At 43.8% G+C, this 20,488-nt stretch overlaps 1 protein-coding gene across 1 annotated transcript in view; it reads right to left on the reverse strand.

The window, feature by feature from the left end:
* Positions 1 to 406: 406 nt before the first annotated feature.
* SERINC5 (serine incorporator 5) overlaps positions 407 to 20,488 on the reverse strand; it is a 103,733-nt gene continuing 83,651 nt past the window's right edge. The window contains exons 8-12 of the mRNA XM_029942504.1: positions 20,197 to 20,323; positions 12,191 to 12,257; positions 8,758 to 8,797; positions 7,972 to 8,116; positions 407 to 4,968 (exon numbers count right to left, since the gene is read on the reverse strand). Coding sequence (XP_029798364.1) covers positions 4,821 to 4,968; positions 7,972 to 8,116; positions 8,758 to 8,797; positions 12,191 to 12,257; positions 20,197 to 20,323 — 527 coding nt within the window. The 3' untranslated portion in view covers positions 407 to 4,820. The remainder of the gene's footprint in view (positions 4,969 to 7,971; positions 8,117 to 8,757; positions 8,798 to 12,190; positions 12,258 to 20,196; positions 20,324 to 20,488) is intronic.

The raw sequence follows: 20,488 nt of genomic DNA on the forward strand, positions 1-20,488 counted from the left end.
GTTGTTAAACTGCCAATTCTCCCCAAATTAGCCTAATGATACAATGGCATCCCAATCAAGCCTACATTTTCAAGGGAAATGTAAAAGTCCTAGAAAAGCCAAATACTGGAAAAGAAGGCCCATGTTAGAAGACTTGTACTCCTTTCCTTAGAGACTTACTCATACTTAAGATCGAATAGCTCCAGCCTAAGAATGTGAAATGGGAAGAAGAAAGCAAGGACAGAAGCTTTCAGAGGTGAAGGAAACAAAAACTGGGGTTTTTGTGTTTATTTTCATTCTCAAGAATTGGAACGGACTCTATGAAGCTTGGGAGAAAGCTGATTAATATTCAAACACTTTGGAAAACACCACCTAGAGGACTTTAATTACCAAAAAAAACCCCAAACACACACAAAGAACAACACAGTTTTCCATTTTAAATTTTATTAAAGTACAGAGTTAACAAGTTTTGAGTTTTCTACATAGCAAAGACTGGTCAACTTCAGATGCTTCATAGAAAAATTAGCATTCAAAAAACAAATACAAACTCACAGTTGCCTTTGTGTCTAGAGGGTAGAAAATAACTTTTTAAAAAGTTACCAAAACTATAATGATATCCAAGGCTATTATAAATTTCAAACAGTAAATTTACCACACATAATAAATTTCAAATTCTAATATAGCAAAACATAAACACATAATTTGGCTACAGCTAATTATTTCACAAAAGTTTAAAAAATTAACAAAGTTATGAGTATAAAACTTTCGTAGAATTTTTTTGCAAAGTAAAAAAGAACTTAAATCTTTAATATAGGAAAGCAAAACAATCCTCTTACATTTCTCATAAATAACTCTCAAGACATATATTACACATCTGCTGCAAACTTTCTTTACCTGAATTTCCTAGGACCCTTCACCCAGAGGATTACCTTAAATAATTCTTTATCACTTTACTCACATAAATATGATTAAACCCCTGTAGAAGTGGATTTGGACATAGGCATTTTAAATCTATCCTTACCCAATTAATTTTTTCTGAAGGAATTTTGCTTAAAAACAAACAATCAAAAAACTCTCTTTGGTAAAAGCCAAATATTTCCTCCTTTCAAAACGAATGCCTCTGTGAATGATCTACCAATGAAGAAAATCTTAAAAAGAGAGAGATCTTTAGAATGACCAGCATTAGTCTGAAAGATCTGTGTAGACAGCTCTCTAGTCCTGTAAGGTAGGTCCAACAGGCTCAACACTGGAGAGCCCACCTCTGCTTGAAATGCGACACTGGATTCAAGTGTCTGAGGCTTTAGAAGCATCTTAGAGATGGTGGGATGCATGGAGGCCTTAAGAACAAAGCAGAGGGAGTCGTTCTCTATCAGGAGAATATCCCACAGCGAATTCCATGACAGACTGGCTACGGCACTGTCCTTGATTAAGAAGGACCCGGCACTCTCTCTGGACACGCAGGGCCTCAGCCCAAATTGCTTTCATTCCCAAGAGGAGTAGAATACAAAAGTAGGCCAAACTGAAATGCCATTTAGAAAGGCAGTCAGAGGAGGAAAAAGCCAAGGCAGCTTAAACACAGGCTCTGAATTCCCTGTGCAGGGTAACATGAAGCACCAGCACCAATGGTGATCAACTTCTGGCTATTGTTAAATAAGTATATAATCTTAAATAGGGAGAGGGGACAATCCGGGGGCGGGAGTGGGATTAGCACTGCAAGAAGGTCATCCAGAAGGAAGGATCCTCTGAGGAACTGGAAATAGACAATGAGGTGTGGGGGCGCAAATGGCATCGGTTCCCCAGATCTCCAGAAACCCCACCCTCCAACAGCTCACGTGCACACAGTCCATCTACTCGTGAAAGAGCCCCAAGTGTCTCTGACAAACAATTCTTTCAAGCCATTTCCAAGAAACCAAGAGGACAAAAGCAAAACCAACTAGAATTACAAAAACTCAACCCAGTCTGGACGAAGCTGGGTTGCCGAAAGCCTTTGACAGAAATGTCTCTGGCCTCTAGTGAGGTGACGTATCTAGGTACACAGCAACGTTCCCAGAAGAATCCCTTCCCCCACTTAGTGTTTTCACTCATGAAAAACGAGAAGGGAAAAAAAGTTTTCACGTCAAAGGAATAGCGCAGGGGAAACATACACATATAGTCTTTTAAAAAACACTTCCACTTTCATCGCTAAAGGAGTCTGACCAGCAGCTTCAGGGGATGTACTTTTTAGAATCGCATACAAAAAGTTGTAGGAAGCAAAATTATATGAATACGAGATCAGTGAGTTTATCAAATGAACACCATGACAGCAACTCAAAGCAATTGGCACAATTTTTCCAGTTTCTTAAATCACAATAGCACAAAAATGTGGGTTCTCTAAACCCACAAATGTTGACTCATCACCTGAGTATTATTTATTACAATTAATAATCATTAAAGTCAACTTATTTATATGCCCTCAGTCCGTAGAGTATATCCACATCACTCACCATTCAGATAAACTTTCTTCAAGACTCAGTTGAGCACAAACATCAGACTGACTGCAACTCCTCCTCTCGCGTCAGACTAAACTTCAACAAGAACTTTGGGCCACAAACCAAGTTTGAAGCAGCTGGCAGCCGCAGGACTGGCGGGGCCAGCTGAAGAAGGAAGCTCTGAGGGCCCAGCCACCAGCAGTGAATGTCCCTTCCCTTTGTGTTTCCCTGAGCTTTCTGCAGGGCAAGCCCGCCAACCAAGGGTAGCTGAGGAACAGAAGTCTTGTAGGCGGGACTGTGAGCTGCCCCGAGGACCAGTTCTAAAGTCACAGAGCTGGCGGCTCCAGCCAGCCAGGCCCTACCAGGAAGAAAACCACCCCGAAACTAGCATCCCGGCTCTTGAGTTCCCAAAACCAATCTCAGCTTACCCAGAGCCCCGTGTCACAGCCACACTCGCCGCTGTGGAGGGTTCTGTCAGGTTCTGTCACACATACAAACATGCAGCCCATGCCCTCAATCTGTCCCCGACCCACAGAGCTCCCAGTCCCACTGGCTTAACAGGGACCGCACGCAGCGCTCTCCATTGTGTGATACATAGGACCTTCCAACCGCCAAGCTCAAAGAGCCTCCGGCCTAAAAAAATAAAGTGGATAAAGTTTACAAAACAAGGTCCTCACACATACACCAGTGCCTTTAAAAACAGAACCTTAAACATTATAAATAAGGCAAGATTCTAGAGGAGTTCATCCACTGAATTTGTTTTCCTCTAGTTTCTCTGGGAGGAGGGCCAAGGAGCAGAAATTTGACTAATTCCCCACACCCACACTTTGGCACACTGGGACCCAGTTCGGCCCAACTCGCACAGTAGGGCACACAAAATACAGGCCGTGTCTCTCCCTGTGCCAGGAACTCGAGAGGACTCTTTCCACCCTGCGTGAGACACTGACAGGAGCACCGCCACCGTGTCTCCACGGGGGTTTCTAACGGCCGTTCCACTGAGAAAACTCTTCCATGACTGAGGACACCAACACTGAACATGGAAATCTTGGGCAGCCGTGTGAAGTCACATCTCTTATGAGCGTTCCAAGTCTGTGTTCTTGGAAATCTCCATGGATGTTGTTCATGGCTTAATTAAACACCTCTTCCATGCCCCGCCCCTCCCCCATTTCTTCTAAGTATATTTGGCCCCTTCCACAACTTGTATAATAGGCTTTTATCTCGTCAGCCCAGTTTGAGGGGCTGCCTGGGATCCTGACTTCAGCAAATGTACTCCAACAAACCACACTGGATATTAATGCCCTGGTCACATTACAGATCCTGGAAACAAAAGCCCTTTTGCTCTTACAATTTCAAAGGCCGCAGGGCGGAAGAGAAATCGGCTGGCTTTCATAACTAGAAGAGGGGTGCAGCCAGCTTAAGTCAAGATGCAAGTTTACAGGTAAGGTCCTAGAGTATTATTACCATTAGTAAGTACAAACAAGTAAGAACTATAGAAGGATAGCCCTCCGCTGTTCAAGTGAAGAAAACAACATGAATACTGCTCTATAACCATGTGAACACCGCCACAAATAGAAGTTATAATTATTGCAGTAACTCCGATCAGGTAGGAAGAATACAGTGGGGACCACACGGTAGTGATGGCAAATTGTGCTTTTTCACATTATCAAGCAAAGGTGCTGAGCTCAGAAAGGAAGAGGGGACCTCTGGGAAGGGCAAGGGCAGAGAGCGAAGCTGTGATTCCCAGCATCACAGCTTCAAAGGGCAACACTGGGGGGCCAGGAGGAAACAGCACAAGGGTGGTTTCAAGCAGGTGCTTCCTCTTGGACCCTATAAATACCAAGTAGCCGGGAGCAAGGGCCCTGCAGGCTGGGTTCTGTCTGCAGAGCCCACTGGGGATGAGACTTCCAGCCGAGGTGCGTGAGAGGGGTCGGTATTCTGTCAGAGGCCAAGGGCTCACGATCTTGGCATGTTTTTCTATTCCAAGGATAAGAATGACAGGCCACACAAAGGAAGCTGTATTCCTGTGATAAGATGTCGTGTCCCAAACCCTGTGTTGGTAAAAACATACATAAACAAAAGACTAGCCTAACTTCTATTCCAGTTTTTAGGGTTATGACGCACACAAAGTACATGATCACTCAGGATCAGCTTGGGTGAAGATTTCAATTCTTTTGGGATAAACTGGTCATTTCTTTTTGATTTTCAGAATTAAAAAGCTAATCGGGTGATTTTTTTCTTTCTGAAGGCCTTTTCAGACCCACTCAAACCAGCCCGAAGATTCCAGCTTTTCACAACACACCAGTCACTACTCAGACCCCTGGGACACTTGTTCAAATGATGTCACCTCCAGCCTGCAGGCTGCCCAGATCCCCCTCACACGGAGAACTGCCGAGAGGGACAGCAGAGGGGAGCGACCAGGGTTGCCAGGTATAACAGCACACACATCCAGCAGGAGGCCATCTTGACCCAGAAGATGGACCAGCTTCCGCTGAAGAAGGTTTCAATGTTGGCACTTTCGTAGCTGTGGAAACAAGAGACCCGCAGTGGTCAGAGCAGGAACAGAAGTGGGGGGTGGGGAAGAGGTGTCTTCCAGCAGGTGTCTTCCCTGCTTCCATCCCCTCCAGCCTTTCTGGGTTTGTTTTGTTTTGTTTTCCTAACAGCTCAATTCAGATATTACTCACACCATTTCTCCGCCTCCTCCATCCAGCATTCACTAATCTACTTTCTGTCTCTATGGACCATCTATTCTGGACGTTTTATAAAGATGGGAGTCATGTAGCCTCTTGTGACTGGGTTTTTACTGCGCACACTGTGCTCAAGGTCTAACCATGTTCCACCATGTATTCCTTTCTGCGGCTGAGTACTATTCCATTGCATGCATACGGTACGTTCTGTTTATCCATTCATCAGTTAATAGCATTGGTGTGGTTTCTCCCTTGCCCTATTATAAATGAGGCTGCTACGAACATGTGTGTCAAAGTTTTTGTGTGGACATACTTTTTTCCCCTGTTGGGTAGATACTTAGGATTAGAACTGCCAGATTCGGTCACAACTCTATGTTTAACATCTTGAGGAACTGCCAAACGGTTTTCCAAAATGGCAGCACCATTTTACAATCCTATCAGGAGTATAAAAGCTTCCAATTTTTCCCACATTCTCGGTGACATGTTATTTCTTACCTCACTGATTAAAGCTTCCTCCATCCTTTAGGCTTCCCACACCAAAAATTTTCTAGTAATTATCAAAGCATTAGATGCAGTAGGGACACATTAGAAAATGGTTCATCTCGTCCGCCTCAGGATGTTCTGGAAGAATCTCCCCAGTTAAGCATTCCACTGTCTCCACCATCCCCAAACCTCACCGGCTACTCCTCATTCCTCTTCCTCAGTTTTCTCCCTAATAGTTATTAGCACCACCTGTCCCACTGCATTTGATTTGGATCATGGTCTGTGTCCTCCATTCAATTATAAGCCCTGCCATTTATAACAGTGTGGCACATGGGAGTCATTCACACAGTCACTGAATGGATAAAAGGAAGCGCAATGAGCCTAAATGTCTATCCTATGCTTATTCTGAGTTATAACAAATTATTACCCAACAAAAGCTTTGGAACAGTGAAAAGTGATGCAGAAATAATTAAAAAGAATTTCTATGTAGTGATAGGAAAGTTAGACCCCTCGTGTACTATTAACTTTAAAAACAAAATGAAACAAAAAAAACCTCAAGGGGGAACACGTATAGTTGTATTTATACTAAAAAATATGACCCAGGCTTGGGGCACCTGGGTGGCTCAATTAGTTAAGCATCTGACTCTTGACCTCAGCTTACGTTACGATGTCACATTCATGAGATCGAGACCCATGTTGGGCTCTGTGTGGACAGTGTGGAGCCTGCTTGGGATTCTCTCTTTCCCTCTCTCTCTACCCCCCTTGGCTCATGGGCTCTCTCTCAACATTTAAAAGCTTTCAAACATTTAAAAATTAATAAATAAAAGTTTTATGATGACATAAATGCATGGAAAGGAGTGAAAGAGTATGCACCATGTTACCAGTGGTTGTGGGCATGGCAGGCGGGGGGTGGAGAGGGAGGACACTGTCATTTCCTATGCTTCTATGTCAGTCTTTTTAAAAGAGATTTTTATTTTTTTTAATTTTAATGTTTATTTATTTTTAAGAGAGAGAGAGAATGAGTGAGCAAGAGCAGGAAGGGGCAGAGAGAGAGGGAGACACAGAATCTGAAGTAGGTTCCAAAATTTGCACTGTTAGCACACAGCCTGATGCTGAGCTTGAACTCACAGACTGTATGTGAGATCATGACCTGAGCCAAAGTTGGATGCTTAACCGACTGAGCCACCCAGGTGCCTCTTAAAAGAGATGTTTAAAACTTAGGGGCGCCTGGGTGGCTCAGCTGGTTTGGCGTCTGACTTCGGTTCAGGTCATGAGCTCATGGTCTGTGGGTTCGAGCCCCATGTTGGGCTCTGTGCTGACAGCTCAGAGCCTGGAGCCTGCTTCAGATTGTGTCTCCCTCTCTCGCTCTGTGTCCTCCCCTCACACTCTGTTTCTCTCTGTCTCAATAATAAATAAACAATAAAAAAAATTTAAATAAATAAATAAACAAAATAATAATAAAAGTATAAAATTTAGAAAGACAAACAAAATACAAAGTAGAAAAAATGTATTTCCTCTTTCTTAAAAGCAGAGGACTGCTGAGGTGCCAGTTTGGCTCAGTCAGAAGAGGCCGTGACTCTTGATCTTGGGGTTTTGAGAGTTCAAGTCCCACACTGGGTATAGAGATTACTTAAATATTAAAAAAAAAAAAAAAAAAAAAAAAGACTGCTTAAGAATTCCAAGTTCTGGGGCACCTGGGGGGCTCAGTCAGTTAATCATCCAACTTCAGCTCAGGTCATGATCCTGTGGTTTGTGGGTTCAAACCCCGCATTAGGCTCTATGCTGACAGCTCAGAGCCTGGAGTCTGCTTCAGATTCTGTGTCTCCCTCTCTGTCTATGCCCCTCCCCTGCTCATGCTCTGACTCTGTCTCTTCCTCAAAAATACTTAAAAAATTAAAAAATAAAATAAAAGAATTCCAAGTTCTTCCTCTATTATTATTACTATGTTCCTCAAGACTGCCCCATATGTGGTTAACCTTTCAGTCTCTCTCTCTCTTTTTTAAAGGTTTTATTTCTAAGTAATACCCACACCCAACATGGGACTCGAATTTACAACCCTGAGATCAAGGAGTCACATGCTCCAGTGACTGAGCCAGCCAGGCGCCCCAACCTCTCACTTTGTTAAAGCTGCAGGGGGGCATCACCAGTTCCAAGGGTTAAGAGCATACCCGCAGACTGGTGAGCCCCCAGGACTGTTACCGTGTAGGTGGGCACAGATGGACTTGGAGGGGAGTTACCCCAACTCCAGGGGATCAGATGTGTGACTCAGTGGGTCTCTCAGCACTTAAAGAACAGGATGTCACTTGATTTTCTAAAGACCACCCCTTCTAAAATGTCTAAGACAACGGGTCACTCACTTGAACCAGCTGGTGACAGTCATCATCACATAGAGGGAAGCCAAAAAGAACACGAAGTGGAAATAGGAATAGCTATAGACAGTGCCTTTCTTCTCGTCATAAATGACCCGCGGTCCCTCCTTCACGGTCCGCTGCTCCTCGGTGTCTGTGAACGACAGAGCACACACAAGCTCAAGGAGGGAACACACGCACGCCCGCCACTTCAGCAAAGCCACACGCACTGACTTCAATCTGGGGGCTTTTGAGTAGAAAAGATGCCATCTGTACCGGCATCCACGCCCTAAGCACAACCCCCGCCCCCAGCCCCAGAACCATCCTCCACATAATGAGTTCCCTAACACCACATTCATTTGAACAGAGTGGAAGAGAGCCCTTACAGACACAAACCTGTGATAAGCTCAGATGATGGGGAGAGAGCACACTAGGGGTTCTCAGGCCCCTGGGATGCTCCGACCCAAGAGAAGAGGTAAGTCGAAGGAAAGACATTTTCCAAATGATCCGTTCTTTTGAAAACTGTACTTCCTCCTTCTCTAAATTTCCCTGTATATTTTAACTTACATGTGAACCAAAATATAAACTGATTCCTGCCTGCTAGAATACGAACACAAATAAAACCTAGCAACCATTCAGGAAGAATGTGAAAAGTGTATCGAACAGCAAACCAGCTTTGGAATAAAAAATTCTTCTTACCATTCAAGTAATTCTGTTTGAGTCCCAAATCCCTACAGACTAGAGTCACAGGTCCGCAGCGCCATAGGCTGCAAGGAAGGGAAGTTCTCTACTCACCCTCTCCATCGGGGCCGAAGCAAAAACAACACCGAGCCACCTGGAAGAACAAACCCAACAAAGTCAGGCGGCTTGCATCCTGCTGTTCTACCTCCACATCAGCAAAGCACTAAAGGCCAGCTGTGTGAGGTGGCAAGCCCTCCTGTGGAAACTGTTTCCCAGGGTTTGAACTGCGCACATTCTTTCCCTTCCAAAGGATTTGATTAAGCATCTGTTCTTCCCAAGAGCCCTTATGGGGCTGATAGAAAACACAACAGACATGGAATTGGGCCACCTACACCTCACTTAGTGACTGCTCAGCTGCTTTGAGTGCTGTGAGCAGCCTCTGGATGGCAGCTCCTAGACTTTGGCTCAGCCACAAAGAGTTACCTGCTCTAGAGCAAGCTTTCCTGCTACATTAGATGACTGGTCACAAAACGGGGATAAAGGGGCAACCATTTACCCTTGGGGACAGCTCTGATGGGTCCTATGTGCTCTGGAGCACCAAAAGGGTCAAGAGAGGCTTTGGTCGGCCTCCAGTGCCCTTTCACTTCCCCCTCTGCCCAATTCTGCCTCCTTCCTTTTCCTTCTTTCCACATGTGTTGATCACTAATAGACACTCTTCACATCAACTCTGCCTTGGCAGCTGCTTCGGGAAAACCCAACCTGAATCACAGGGTGAATGAGACCGACCCCCACTCTCATGGAGCACACTCTTGGTGACGATTTGCTCTACTTGCTAGGATTATTAACCCGTTTGCAGGTAAGGAAAGTGAGGTCTGGCAGGATAAATGACTGGCCCAAAGTTATAAAAGTAGTTTTGTGACAGAGCTGGGATACAAATGCAGCATGGGAAATCCAAGGTCTGCAATTCACAAAAGGCAGTAAGTATTATGAGAAATGTAGGGGGTGGAGGTGCTGGGGAATCAAAACTGGTAAGGCTATGAGGTCTGGAAGCAGGATGCCCACCTCTATTTCCTACGAAATCAGGCTGCTTAATTGTCTGTCTCTGTGGGGACAGGGGGCCAAGGACCGGGATGGACAGGATGCTTTCCTTTGAAGACTCTTTGGCACCTTTTAAACATGGTACTATGTTTCTGACCTACTCAAAACAATAAACTAATAAAAAATTGGATTGGGGCGCCTGGGTGGCTCAGTCGGGTGAGCCTCCGACTTCAGCTCAGGTCAGATCTCACATTCGTGGGTTCGAGCCCCGCGTCAGGCTCTGTGCTGACAACTAGCTCAGAGCTTGGAGCCTGCTTCCAGTTCTGTGTCTCCTTCTCTCTCTGCCCCTCCCCCTCTCATGCTCTGTCTCTCTCTGTATCAAAAATAAATAAAACATTAAAAAAAATTTGGATTATGAAAAATTACTACATGATTGCAGAAGGATTCTGGTAAACAAGGTAAAAAATATTACATGTACTAAGACAAGAAGGAAATGCTGGGTCCTTGGCACTTCCTGGCTGACAGTATTTATACTAGAAAGAACAGAGAGCCGGGAACCAGGACACAGGTGCTTGAGCCTTCTTATTTATACACCTCAAGGCCAAGCCCCTCTTTCCCTACTACATCAGAGAAACTTCTAACAAAGGGATTGGCCTGGACAGAATCTTGGATCAAGGTACACAGTCTAATCATTCAGTGGGCTCAAGACATGGTACCCTGGCGTCCTAGTTCTTCTGAAGCTTCATTTAGCATCAGAAACTACCAACTCCCCTGGGGCGCCTGGGTGGCTCAGTCGGTTGATCCTCCGGCTTCGGCTCAGGTCAGATCTCACGGTTTGTGGGTTCGAGCCCCGAGTCAGGCTCTGTGCTGACAGCTAGCTCAGAGCCTGGAGCCTGCTTCTGATTCTGTGTCTCCTTCTCTCTCTGACCCTCCCCCTCTCATGCTCTGTCTCTCTGTATCAAAAATAAATAAAACATTAAAAAATTAAAAAAAAAAAGAAACTACCAACTGTCTCTTTCAAAGGTATATCCTGTGAAATGTGATCGAAGGAAAGCAAACCAACTCCTGCTTTGCATGTTGTTCAGTTCAGAAGGAAAACACTGGGTCATTTTCCTTAGAATGAGAAGGAAAACATCCTCCTGAATCTAACAGAGACCTGCTGTTCCTGGAGCTTGCGCTCTGCACAATCGGGACATTGAAGCCACGGCGGCACAGCCGCAGCCGGTGCTCACCCGGCCAGGGGTGAGAACAAACGCCTGCCTTCTAGAGACCATTCTCTTCTGGGCAATAAGGGGTAACCTATTCAGACTCAGCACAGATTTCTCCTTTTCCCAGGGACAGAAAGACCTGTGGAATGCGGCTGGCAGACTGACAACCCTTCATAACGTTCACTATCTCCAGCAGGGCAGGTGCAGGAAGGACCCGCCCCGGAGACCCAGCTGCAGAGAAGGGTGCCCGTATCTGGACAGACACCAGGGCTCTTCCATCCGGGGACAGCTGTCGGGACATGGTCCGCGGCCAGGGGCAGGGCTAGCGGCAGGGCCAGGGGCCAGCAGCCGTGCCCTCAGGCAGCAGTGTTCACGAACACAGGCTCCGGAGCCAGAGTACGTGGTCATATGCCAGCCAAGCAAAAGTGTAAGTAACTTCTCTGGGTTTTCCCATCTGTAAAATCACTAATGTAGTGCTTAGAACAAATGTAAATGTAAATCACAAATGCAGTGCTTAGAACAGTGCCTGGCATTTAGCTAGTGCAGTAAGTCTCAGCCATCATTGGAACCTCCTGTAATCCTTCCATTCCTGGGCTCAGGACTCAGTCTTTTCCCAGCTGCCTGCATGCGATTAGACCTTTCCTGACCTTGGTGGATGTTCCAGCCAGGGCCCCAGCAACAGACTTTTGCACAAGTAAGGAGATAACAGACATTCTGCTCTCTGATAGGCATCTGTTCACCACCGTGATTCTCTGGACACCTACTGTTCACAATTCTTTACCCAGTGAAATGCCCACCTGATGGAACAGACCGTTAAATAAGCTCACACACTGACACTGCTCAGCAGTGTGGCATGGAGCAGTGCTTGTTCCTTCCCTTCTCCATCTTTTGCTCCTTCAGAACAGCTATTACATATAACATCGTGGTCATGCTATGTACGGAGGACACAGACAGGTATGTAACACAGAGCAATGGACTAGAAGTTAAAAAAAAACCCCACATATATTCCATGATAACAGAGGAAAAGAGCAGAGAGCAGCCTTACCAAGCTACCCAGGCCTCTGGTGGGAGATGGGTAGCAATGCCCATCCAATTTTGTTGGAAAAAAATCAATGTTCACTTGAATCCCCATAGTATCTACAAGGCACTTTTTTTTCTATACAAAAAAACTGTATTTTTCTTGGAGGAGAAAAATGGGATCACGGAATGCAGATCAATAAAGATGCAAAAACACATAAAGAGCCTTCCGGGAAAATGGGTCTTCTGAGATGAAGCCTAACAAGGGGAGGAAATGAACTTACTTCCAGTTCAGGGGCTGCATATCGGCCCTGCAGAGCATCAGAACTTGACCTTGTGGTTGATGTCAAGCTAAGAAACAAACAAACACATTATATCAAAGGAAGGGCAGAGCCGCCTCCCTGCACCCTCCCGTTTAGGCTGCTTAAGTCTATTTCAGTACCCCCACTTTATTCCAAAACTGATGCATCATTTTTTATAGTTCATGTCTTTTAACATGGATTGCATTAGATCATTTTAAGCAAAGAGAAGTCTACAGATGAAGAAATAAGAGATCTTTTGGTCCTATTATCTTGGTTTTCACTTCTCCTCCCTCAAACTGCCCAAAATAATTTTCTGATTTCCCTTTTATGTTTCCTCTGCTTTTGACTAGTCTTCCTTAGAAGGGATAGAAATCAATGAAAGAACCCAAAGTCAGTGGTTAAAAAAAAAAAAGCACAGGATGAAAATCAAAAGTCACAGTTATTTACTGTGATAACCTTTGGCAGAACAAGGTTTTTTCTATTTGCAAATTCAATGAGTAGCTGTGAGTGTGATTAAAAAAAAAATTCTTTCTACCACTCTCCCTATACCCATATAGGTATAGGTAATCTAGATTACAAGAGTAAAACAGGTATTTCTTCTGGGGTGGGAAGAAAAGGAAATACTATAAGCAAACAGAAATACATACAATATTTAAGGTTCTAGCTAACTCTATAAATTCATTCAGCAAATATTTACAGAAGGCCTGCAGTGTGTCAGGTCCTGTTCTAAGCCCTGGGGAACTGAGTGAAAAAGACAACAATCCCCAGCCCCTTGCACGCATGCACACACGCATGCACAGACACATCCTCGGTGCCAGCCTGGAGGTAGGCGAGGGTGTGGCCGCTGGAGAAGTAGGAATTAGCAGATTCATTTCTACCAAATAATCCCCAAGAGGCAACACTGCTTTCTCTGCTCATTCTCATCCTCTTTCTCAAAGAAGAGAAGAGATCAATGAGATGCAAATAAACCATAAAAATACTTTCTCATTAAAAGGCTCTCTGGGGAGCACCTGGGGGCTCAGTCAGTTAAGTGTCTGACTTCGGCTCAGATAATGACCTCACAGTTTGTGGGTTTGAGCCCCACACTGGGCTCCTTGCTGACAGCTAGCTCAGAGCTTGGAGCCTGCTTCAGATTCTGGGTCACTCTGTATCTCTCTCTCTCAAAATAAAATACATAAAAAAAATTTTTTTTAAAGTATAAAACTCAAAAGTTTCCACATTCAGATGTAAAGAACTTTACAAAAAATAAAAAATAAAAGGTCCTCTGGGATGGAAGGGCACTGCTTCTTTTTGTGAGCCACTCCAGCCCAAGAGTATCATTTTTTGCTTCTGCTCTGAATAAATGGATGCTAATCGAGGCCCACTGCATGTCCACTTCCTAACCTGGAGCCTCATCAGAGGAATCTTAGAGATACTTCCTGATGGTTGTGTATCCATGAAACACACACACCTTGCTCCTGCATTTAAGAGTGTGCTGTATTTTCTGTATGTAAATTATGATTTAATATATCACTTCTGTGGAGGAAAAGTTAACTTCTTAAAAAGGGATTATCTGCAATTTTCACCTGAAAGAGGATATTCCTTCTTTAAAAGAGGTAGAATAAATATTGCATTTTTGTAAATTCTTTGGAATAAAGTGGTTTCAAGAAAAACAAAGTTTTTGATTCTGGTACCTCTGTCACTTTATTTCTATCATCAGACAGCACTAAACTAAACTTTTGTTCTTCTACAAATACCTGTATTCAGTTCTTCACTAATGATAGAGAACGTCTATAAGTAGATGCTATTATAAAATATTATTATAATTCAGTCATGGCCTTTACCCACAAAATACTCTTCTTGGAATTACCGAAGAAACATTTATTTTTACAAACTCCTTAAAAGCCTAGGAAATTCTTATTGTCTGCATTCCATTACTCAGAGCCATCTGTTTGGTGAGCACAAGACAAGTTGCTAAACAACAATCCGGGGATTATGCAGAACCTCTTCCTTTCCAGGCCTAAGCTATGAGCAACTTTCACCCAATGTTTCCTGTGGGAGGTGGAAGGAGACTGACAGCATTCGGTTGGGACAATGCTTCACCGTACAGGCAAGTCATAGCCTATTCACTGTCTCTAGCCCTCACTCAAAAAGCCAGCAGTGTCTTGCAGTTATTGTGACAACCAAAAAATTCCCTCCCCTTGAGCCAACTGCTCCCTACCACTGCCGGGGCCAGGGCCTCTTCCATAATGGCCGAATGATTCAAACTGCAGGTGGCCTTCTGCATGGGCTTCTGGAACTGGCTGAACTCCCGCAGATTAAAGAAAATCGCTATAGAACATGTCCAAACTTTCCTGTTGGAGACCATAGATTCTGCTCCCTGACAAACTTATAGGGCCCTTGAGGGATCCCATGACTATTTCCCCTTTGTGTGAGGAAGTTCAATTATGTTCCTGTGGTACAGTATAACTGGTGATTCACAGCTCCCAAAGGAGACCACAGTCCTATGTGAAGTGGGCTGGGGGGGGGCGGTGGGGAGGAAATGCCTTGACATGCCCCCTGATGCAGAACCAGGAAAAGGTTTTTAAGTTTATTTTTTACTAATCCCTACACCCAACATGGGGCTCAAACTCATAACCCTGAGATCAAGAGTCGCATGCTCTTATGACTGAGCAAGCCAGGTGCCCTGAGCCAGGAAGATTTCTGATAGGTGAGTGGCAGGATTCCCAAACTAAAGGTTGTATACCCTTTTTTAAATTCATCCTCCTTTCTTAAATAAAAGTAGCAGACACAGAACAGACTGAAAAAATAGACACCTTGATTTGCCAATTGTTCTCAGTTGAAGCCAATCTTCTCTCCAATTCTCTTACCAGCTTTATACTCAATTCTACATGGTCTGCTCCATTGCCATGAATGAATGTTTCATTTTGAACTAGCAAGTTATTTGACATTTAATAAAAATTCTTAGCTTTTCCAGGGGCGCCTGGGTGGCTCAATCGATGTGAGCTCAGGTCACGATCTCATGGTTCATGGATTCGAGCCCTATATCGGGCCCTGTGCTGATGGCTCAGAGCCTGGAGTCTGCTTCAGATTCTGTGTCTCCCCCTCTCTCTGGCCCTTGCCTGCTTACTCTCTCTCAAAACGAAATAAACATTAAAAAAAGATTTTCTTGAAGATTCTTAGTTTTTCCAATTTTATATTCAAATTTTTTTAACGTTTAAATAATAAACAATTATTTTTCTCATAGGCATAGTTAACCCTGAAATAGCTAGGACCATTTTACTGCACAAATACCTCCCACTAACAAAATGAGACACGTCATACAGCTTATCCTTGTACCTCAGAGAACGACCTGACTCTAAGCAATCCCAGGGGCATAATCGAAAGTTATTATGAACCTGCCTCTCCCAGTACCCTGGCATAGGAGACTCCAGAAGTTTCCGGAGACTGGGGTGGAGAATCACAAAAGCAGGCTCTATGTCCCTCAGTTTCCTTTATGTACAACAAGAAAACTGAAGCTGACTGACTCCAGGATCCTGTCCGACTGCACAGTCTGAACTTGAAGCCAACAAAATAACAATTTCAATCAAAATCTAGGCATCCAGGGATGCCTAGTGGCTCAGGTGGTTAAGTTTCCGACTCTTAATTGCTGCTCAGGTCATGATATCACAGTTCGTGAGTTCAAGCCCCACATTGCGCTCTGTGCTAACAGGGCAGAACCTGCTTGGGATTCTCTGTCTCCCTTCCTTTCTCTCCCTCTCTGCTGTTCTCCTGCTCACATACTCTCCAAAATAAATAAATTAAACATTAAAAAAGAAAAAAATATAAAGATCAAGGAGGGGATTAAGGAATAGTTAGTAGAGGCGGAGGGCCTATTACAGCAAAGATCCAGGCCTAAGGGTGGGTGGGGGGATGGATCTATAGAAAGAGCCATTGGGGAAACTCCTACATGGGGCCCAAGCTGACACTTCATCATAGCAATGATGCCTGGGTACAGTAGAAGCAGTGTCTGGAGAAAAATGGCCTCAACTGGAAAGCCAAGGAGTAGTTTTTGATTGAGCCCTCTTTCAAGATAAGACAGCAAAGATAAAACATGCTCATAGTGAGTCAGGAGAGCTCTCTAAAGAAGCATGTACTTGTGTGTGTTGGGGGAAGGAAGGCGAGCTGGTTGGCTCCAGATAGGGGAGGAGATAGTGTAATGAGCCTTCTAGGACCTTAAAAAAAAGCTAACTCCATCCCAAGCAATCATGGGGCTTTCAGTGAAAATGTGTGATTTCTTCCCCTTGTTAACGTTCAAACTACACAGTCTTCATTCTTCCTAAAATATCTATCTAGCACTCTAGATATTCCTTTAAAAAAAAAAAAGGATTCTGGATATTCTTGCAATCATCTTTTTTTTTTTTTTTTGGAAGAGAGAGAGAGAGAGAGAGAGAGAGAGAGAAAGTGAGCACACACGCAAGCAGGAAAGAGGCAGAGAGAAAGAGAGAATCCCAAGCAGGTTCTGTGCCTTCAGTGCAGAGCCCATTGTGAGGCTCCATCCCACGAACCTTGAGATGATGACCTGAGCGGAAATCAAGAGTTGTATGTTTAATGGACTGAGCCACCCAGGCGCCCTTCCTGCAATCATCTTTAAATGACAGTTTCCACACAAGCAACATGGCCTCTTTTTGTAACATTTTCCAATCTCTCATTTCTCTGAGTGTGGGAAGAAACATAATCTCTAGGAAGTCAAGATCTGAAAACATTCCGCGTCTGGCGGCTCTCCCAGGCCGGATCTCACTTCCCGGGGAGCTCGGAGACACTGGCTACAGAGTTCTCAAAGCTGAGTCCTCCCGGAGCTGCACAGGATCATTGCAGCAAACACTAATCACCTGACGCCAGCGGGGGGCGCTTCCTTAGTTCTGGGAGAAGCAGCTGCCCGTAGCATGGAGTGTGGTCGTGCCCTGTGTCCCACAAACACTCCCGGAGCCCCTGGTCGCTCTCCGCTCCTGTCAAAGCTGCTTAACGCCCCGCCCCCTCCCTCCGTCAAGTCTAGTAACTAGCATTCAAGAACAGATTTTAAGTAGCAGTGGTCAGCTTTGAAAATTATTCTTTTAGGGGCGCCTGGGTGGCTCAGTCGGTTAAGCGTCCGACTTTAGCTCAGGTCATGATCTCACAGTTTGTAGGTTCGAGCCCCACATCCGCCTCTGTGCTGACCACTCAGAGCCTTGGGGCCTGCTTCGGATTCTGTGCCTCCCTCTCTCTCTCTGCCCCCGCTCTGCTCATGCTCTGACTCTCTCTGTCTCAAAAATAAATAAACATTAAAAAAAGAAAGAAAGAAAAAATTATTATCTTTTGGGAATATCAGACCAAAAGAGGTGAGGTTTTATTTATCACCTCTCTCAGGGATGGCACTGAAAATCCAACAGGGTGAAAAGTCCATGCTGCAAACACCACCATGTGGCAGTTCTATCAGCACACTGAGCATAATTGTTGCCACCTTTCCACTGACGGATCTATCCATGCCCTATTTCATCTAAGCAGCATATGTGATTAGGCATTCTGCAACCCACAAAACTATATAGTTTTGTTCTGTGAAACATCTTTATAGATTTTTTTTAAATAATACAAGAACAAAAGAAATGCTACCTCACTGGATCTCTTTTGCACTGCTGGTGGGAATGCAAACTGGTGCAGCCACTCTGGAAAATAGTATGGAGGTTTCTCAAAAAATTAAAAACAGAACTACCAAGCGACCCAGCATTTGAACTACTAGATATTTATTCAAGGAGTACAGGTATAATGTTTCAAAAGGGCACATGCATTCCAATGTTTATAGCAGCACTATCAACAGTTGCCAAAGTATGAAAAGAGCCCAAATGTCCATTGGTGGATAAATGGGTAAAGATGTGGTGTGTGTGTGTGTGTGTGTGTGTGTGTGTGTATATATATATATACATAAAATGGAGTATCAGTCAGCAATCAAAAAGAATGAAATCTTGCCATTTGCAACTACATGCATGGAACTAGAGGGTATAATGCTAAGTGAAATTAGTCAGAGAAAGACAAATAGCATATGACTTCACTCCCATGAGGACTTTAAGATACAAAACAGATGAACATAAGGGAAGGGAAGCAAAAATAATATAAAAACAGGGAGGGGGACAAAACATAAGAGACTCTTAAACATGGAGAACAAACAGGGTTACTGGAGGGTTGTGGGAGGGGGGATGGGCTACATGGGTAAGGGGCATTAAGGAATCTACTCCTGAAATCACTGTTGCACTATCTGCTAACTAACTTGGATGTAAATTTAAGAAATAAATTTTAAAAAAAGAATGCTTCCTCACTATAAAACAAAAACAGCAACAAAAATAAGTTATCCCTAATATCATCACTATTATAGGTTTGGTAATTTTTTTTCTATTTAAGTAAATATAACTACATTTTATTTTTATTAAAAAAAATTTTTATGTTTATTTTTGAAAGAGAGAGACAGACAGACAGAGTACGAGTTGAGGTGGAGGGCAGGGAGAGGGAGACACAGAATCCCAAGAGGCTCCAGGTTCTGAGCTGTCAGCACAGAGCCCGATGCAGGGCTCAAACCCATGGACTTTGTGATCATGACCTGGGTGGAAGTCGATGCTTAACCAACTGAGCCACCCAGACACCCCAAATATATTTTATTTTTAAAATGGAAACTTCTATCATTACATTTTAGTGATCTACTTTCTCCTCACATAATTTGCCCATATTTTTTACATGCTAATACAGGAAAAAAACCCTGAGTGATAAGTGACGAAGTTAGTCATGCTACTGCCATTTCCCTCCAAAGCTCAATAATAGCAGACTCAGGAAGGAAAAGTTTACTCAGAAAAAAGGAGAGCTGAGAATTGGCAGTCAACATTTGAGTGACTTTATGGTTTTCCTGAAAACATTCATGGACTTGAGCATGAATCCCATCCACTACTTTGGATATCGTAGGTCCTCAGTGGACAACTATGGAATTAATAAGAAAGAAAGGCTGAAATGGTGACTGTGGTCCTTTCTGCGGCAAGAAGGAGAATCTGTCACTACGTCAGGGACAGGGTAAGAACCAGTGTCACACAACTGTTCTGGGAACAGCCACCTGCAACAGAAGCAAGCTTTTCACGGCTTGATGCATGACCGAACAGTACTCCAGACCCAGTTCTGTGTCTCCAAAATGTCTGTCGGTCCCCTCCTAACGGGGAGTGTTAGGGAGTGTTAGAAGCTGTAAGAGAACGTGCCAACGTTCTCAGAAAGGTATTTTATTTCTATCAGCCAAGGGAAGATCGTAATGTATCTATGCTAAGTTGAAATTTTTATACACTGAAACATAACAAACAAAATGTGAAACACAGAAGTAAAAGCTGAACAGGGAAAAGTCGCTTGAAGGGAAGCTTAATGATCAGTGAAATATGTATCAGCATCAGCAACTAAGCATTTCTACCGGTTACTTTTCTCCCTTGGGCGATCTTTTAGACATTTTAAGTAAAGGTGGCACACACTCTACTGTATACCAGCATGTGAGCTGCAGCCTGCTTTAATAGCACTGTGGGTTTTAGCATAAAAGAAAAGGGAGTTTCCTGTCTTTCTCGGGCCAAACACAAAACGACCGTCGTGTATGTACTGCTCTGTACTCTTTCCATCAGCGGCAGAACAAATGGTATTTCCCTTGGATTAGAAAGCTGCCAAAACATTCTGGCATATACTATCTCTTCCCTGCTTTGTATTCCCTTGCCTTCCAATAATGTTTTAGCAACTAATATCCAACTGTGTCCTCAAGGGCTGTACTAGGTGTCTAATTTATTTACCCATATTAATACAAGTAAGCAAAGTGAGGTCCAAACACCGGGCTTCCATACTGTAATACAAACTTTTTACTTCAAGCTATTTTTCTTCTTCCTCAGATGCAATTTGTTCTGCTACCTCATAGTTACTGAAACTTAGTTCAATTTTTCTCCTTTTAAAGTCTGCAAGGATGGCCTCAAGTATCTCCTAAGACTTACCATGAATATAAGATGCACACGAACAAGAGAGTGGTACCTAGTCCAGTGACCAAGTTTTCGTCTCTGTATAGGTCTTGACCAAAGTCTGGCACACAGATCGTAACGTTCTTTCCATGCTCGTCCAGAACTTACAAGGAAAAGACAAAGTAATCACAGTTAGTTGAAAAAGCTTTTTGTACCTCATAGACGCATTCATTTTGGGAAAATATGGGTAGCTTTAGAGGAGTGAAGGCTTATCATTGGAAACTTCTACTCCACAGTCCAACTTGACTCAGATGAGCTTGTTGCTATG

Source organism: Suricata suricatta, chromosome 6, assembly GCF_006229205.1.
Source record: "Suricata suricatta isolate VVHF042 chromosome 6, meerkat_22Aug2017_6uvM2_HiC, whole genome shotgun sequence".
Lineage (NCBI taxonomy): Eukaryota > Metazoa > Chordata > Mammalia > Carnivora > Herpestidae > Suricata > Suricata suricatta.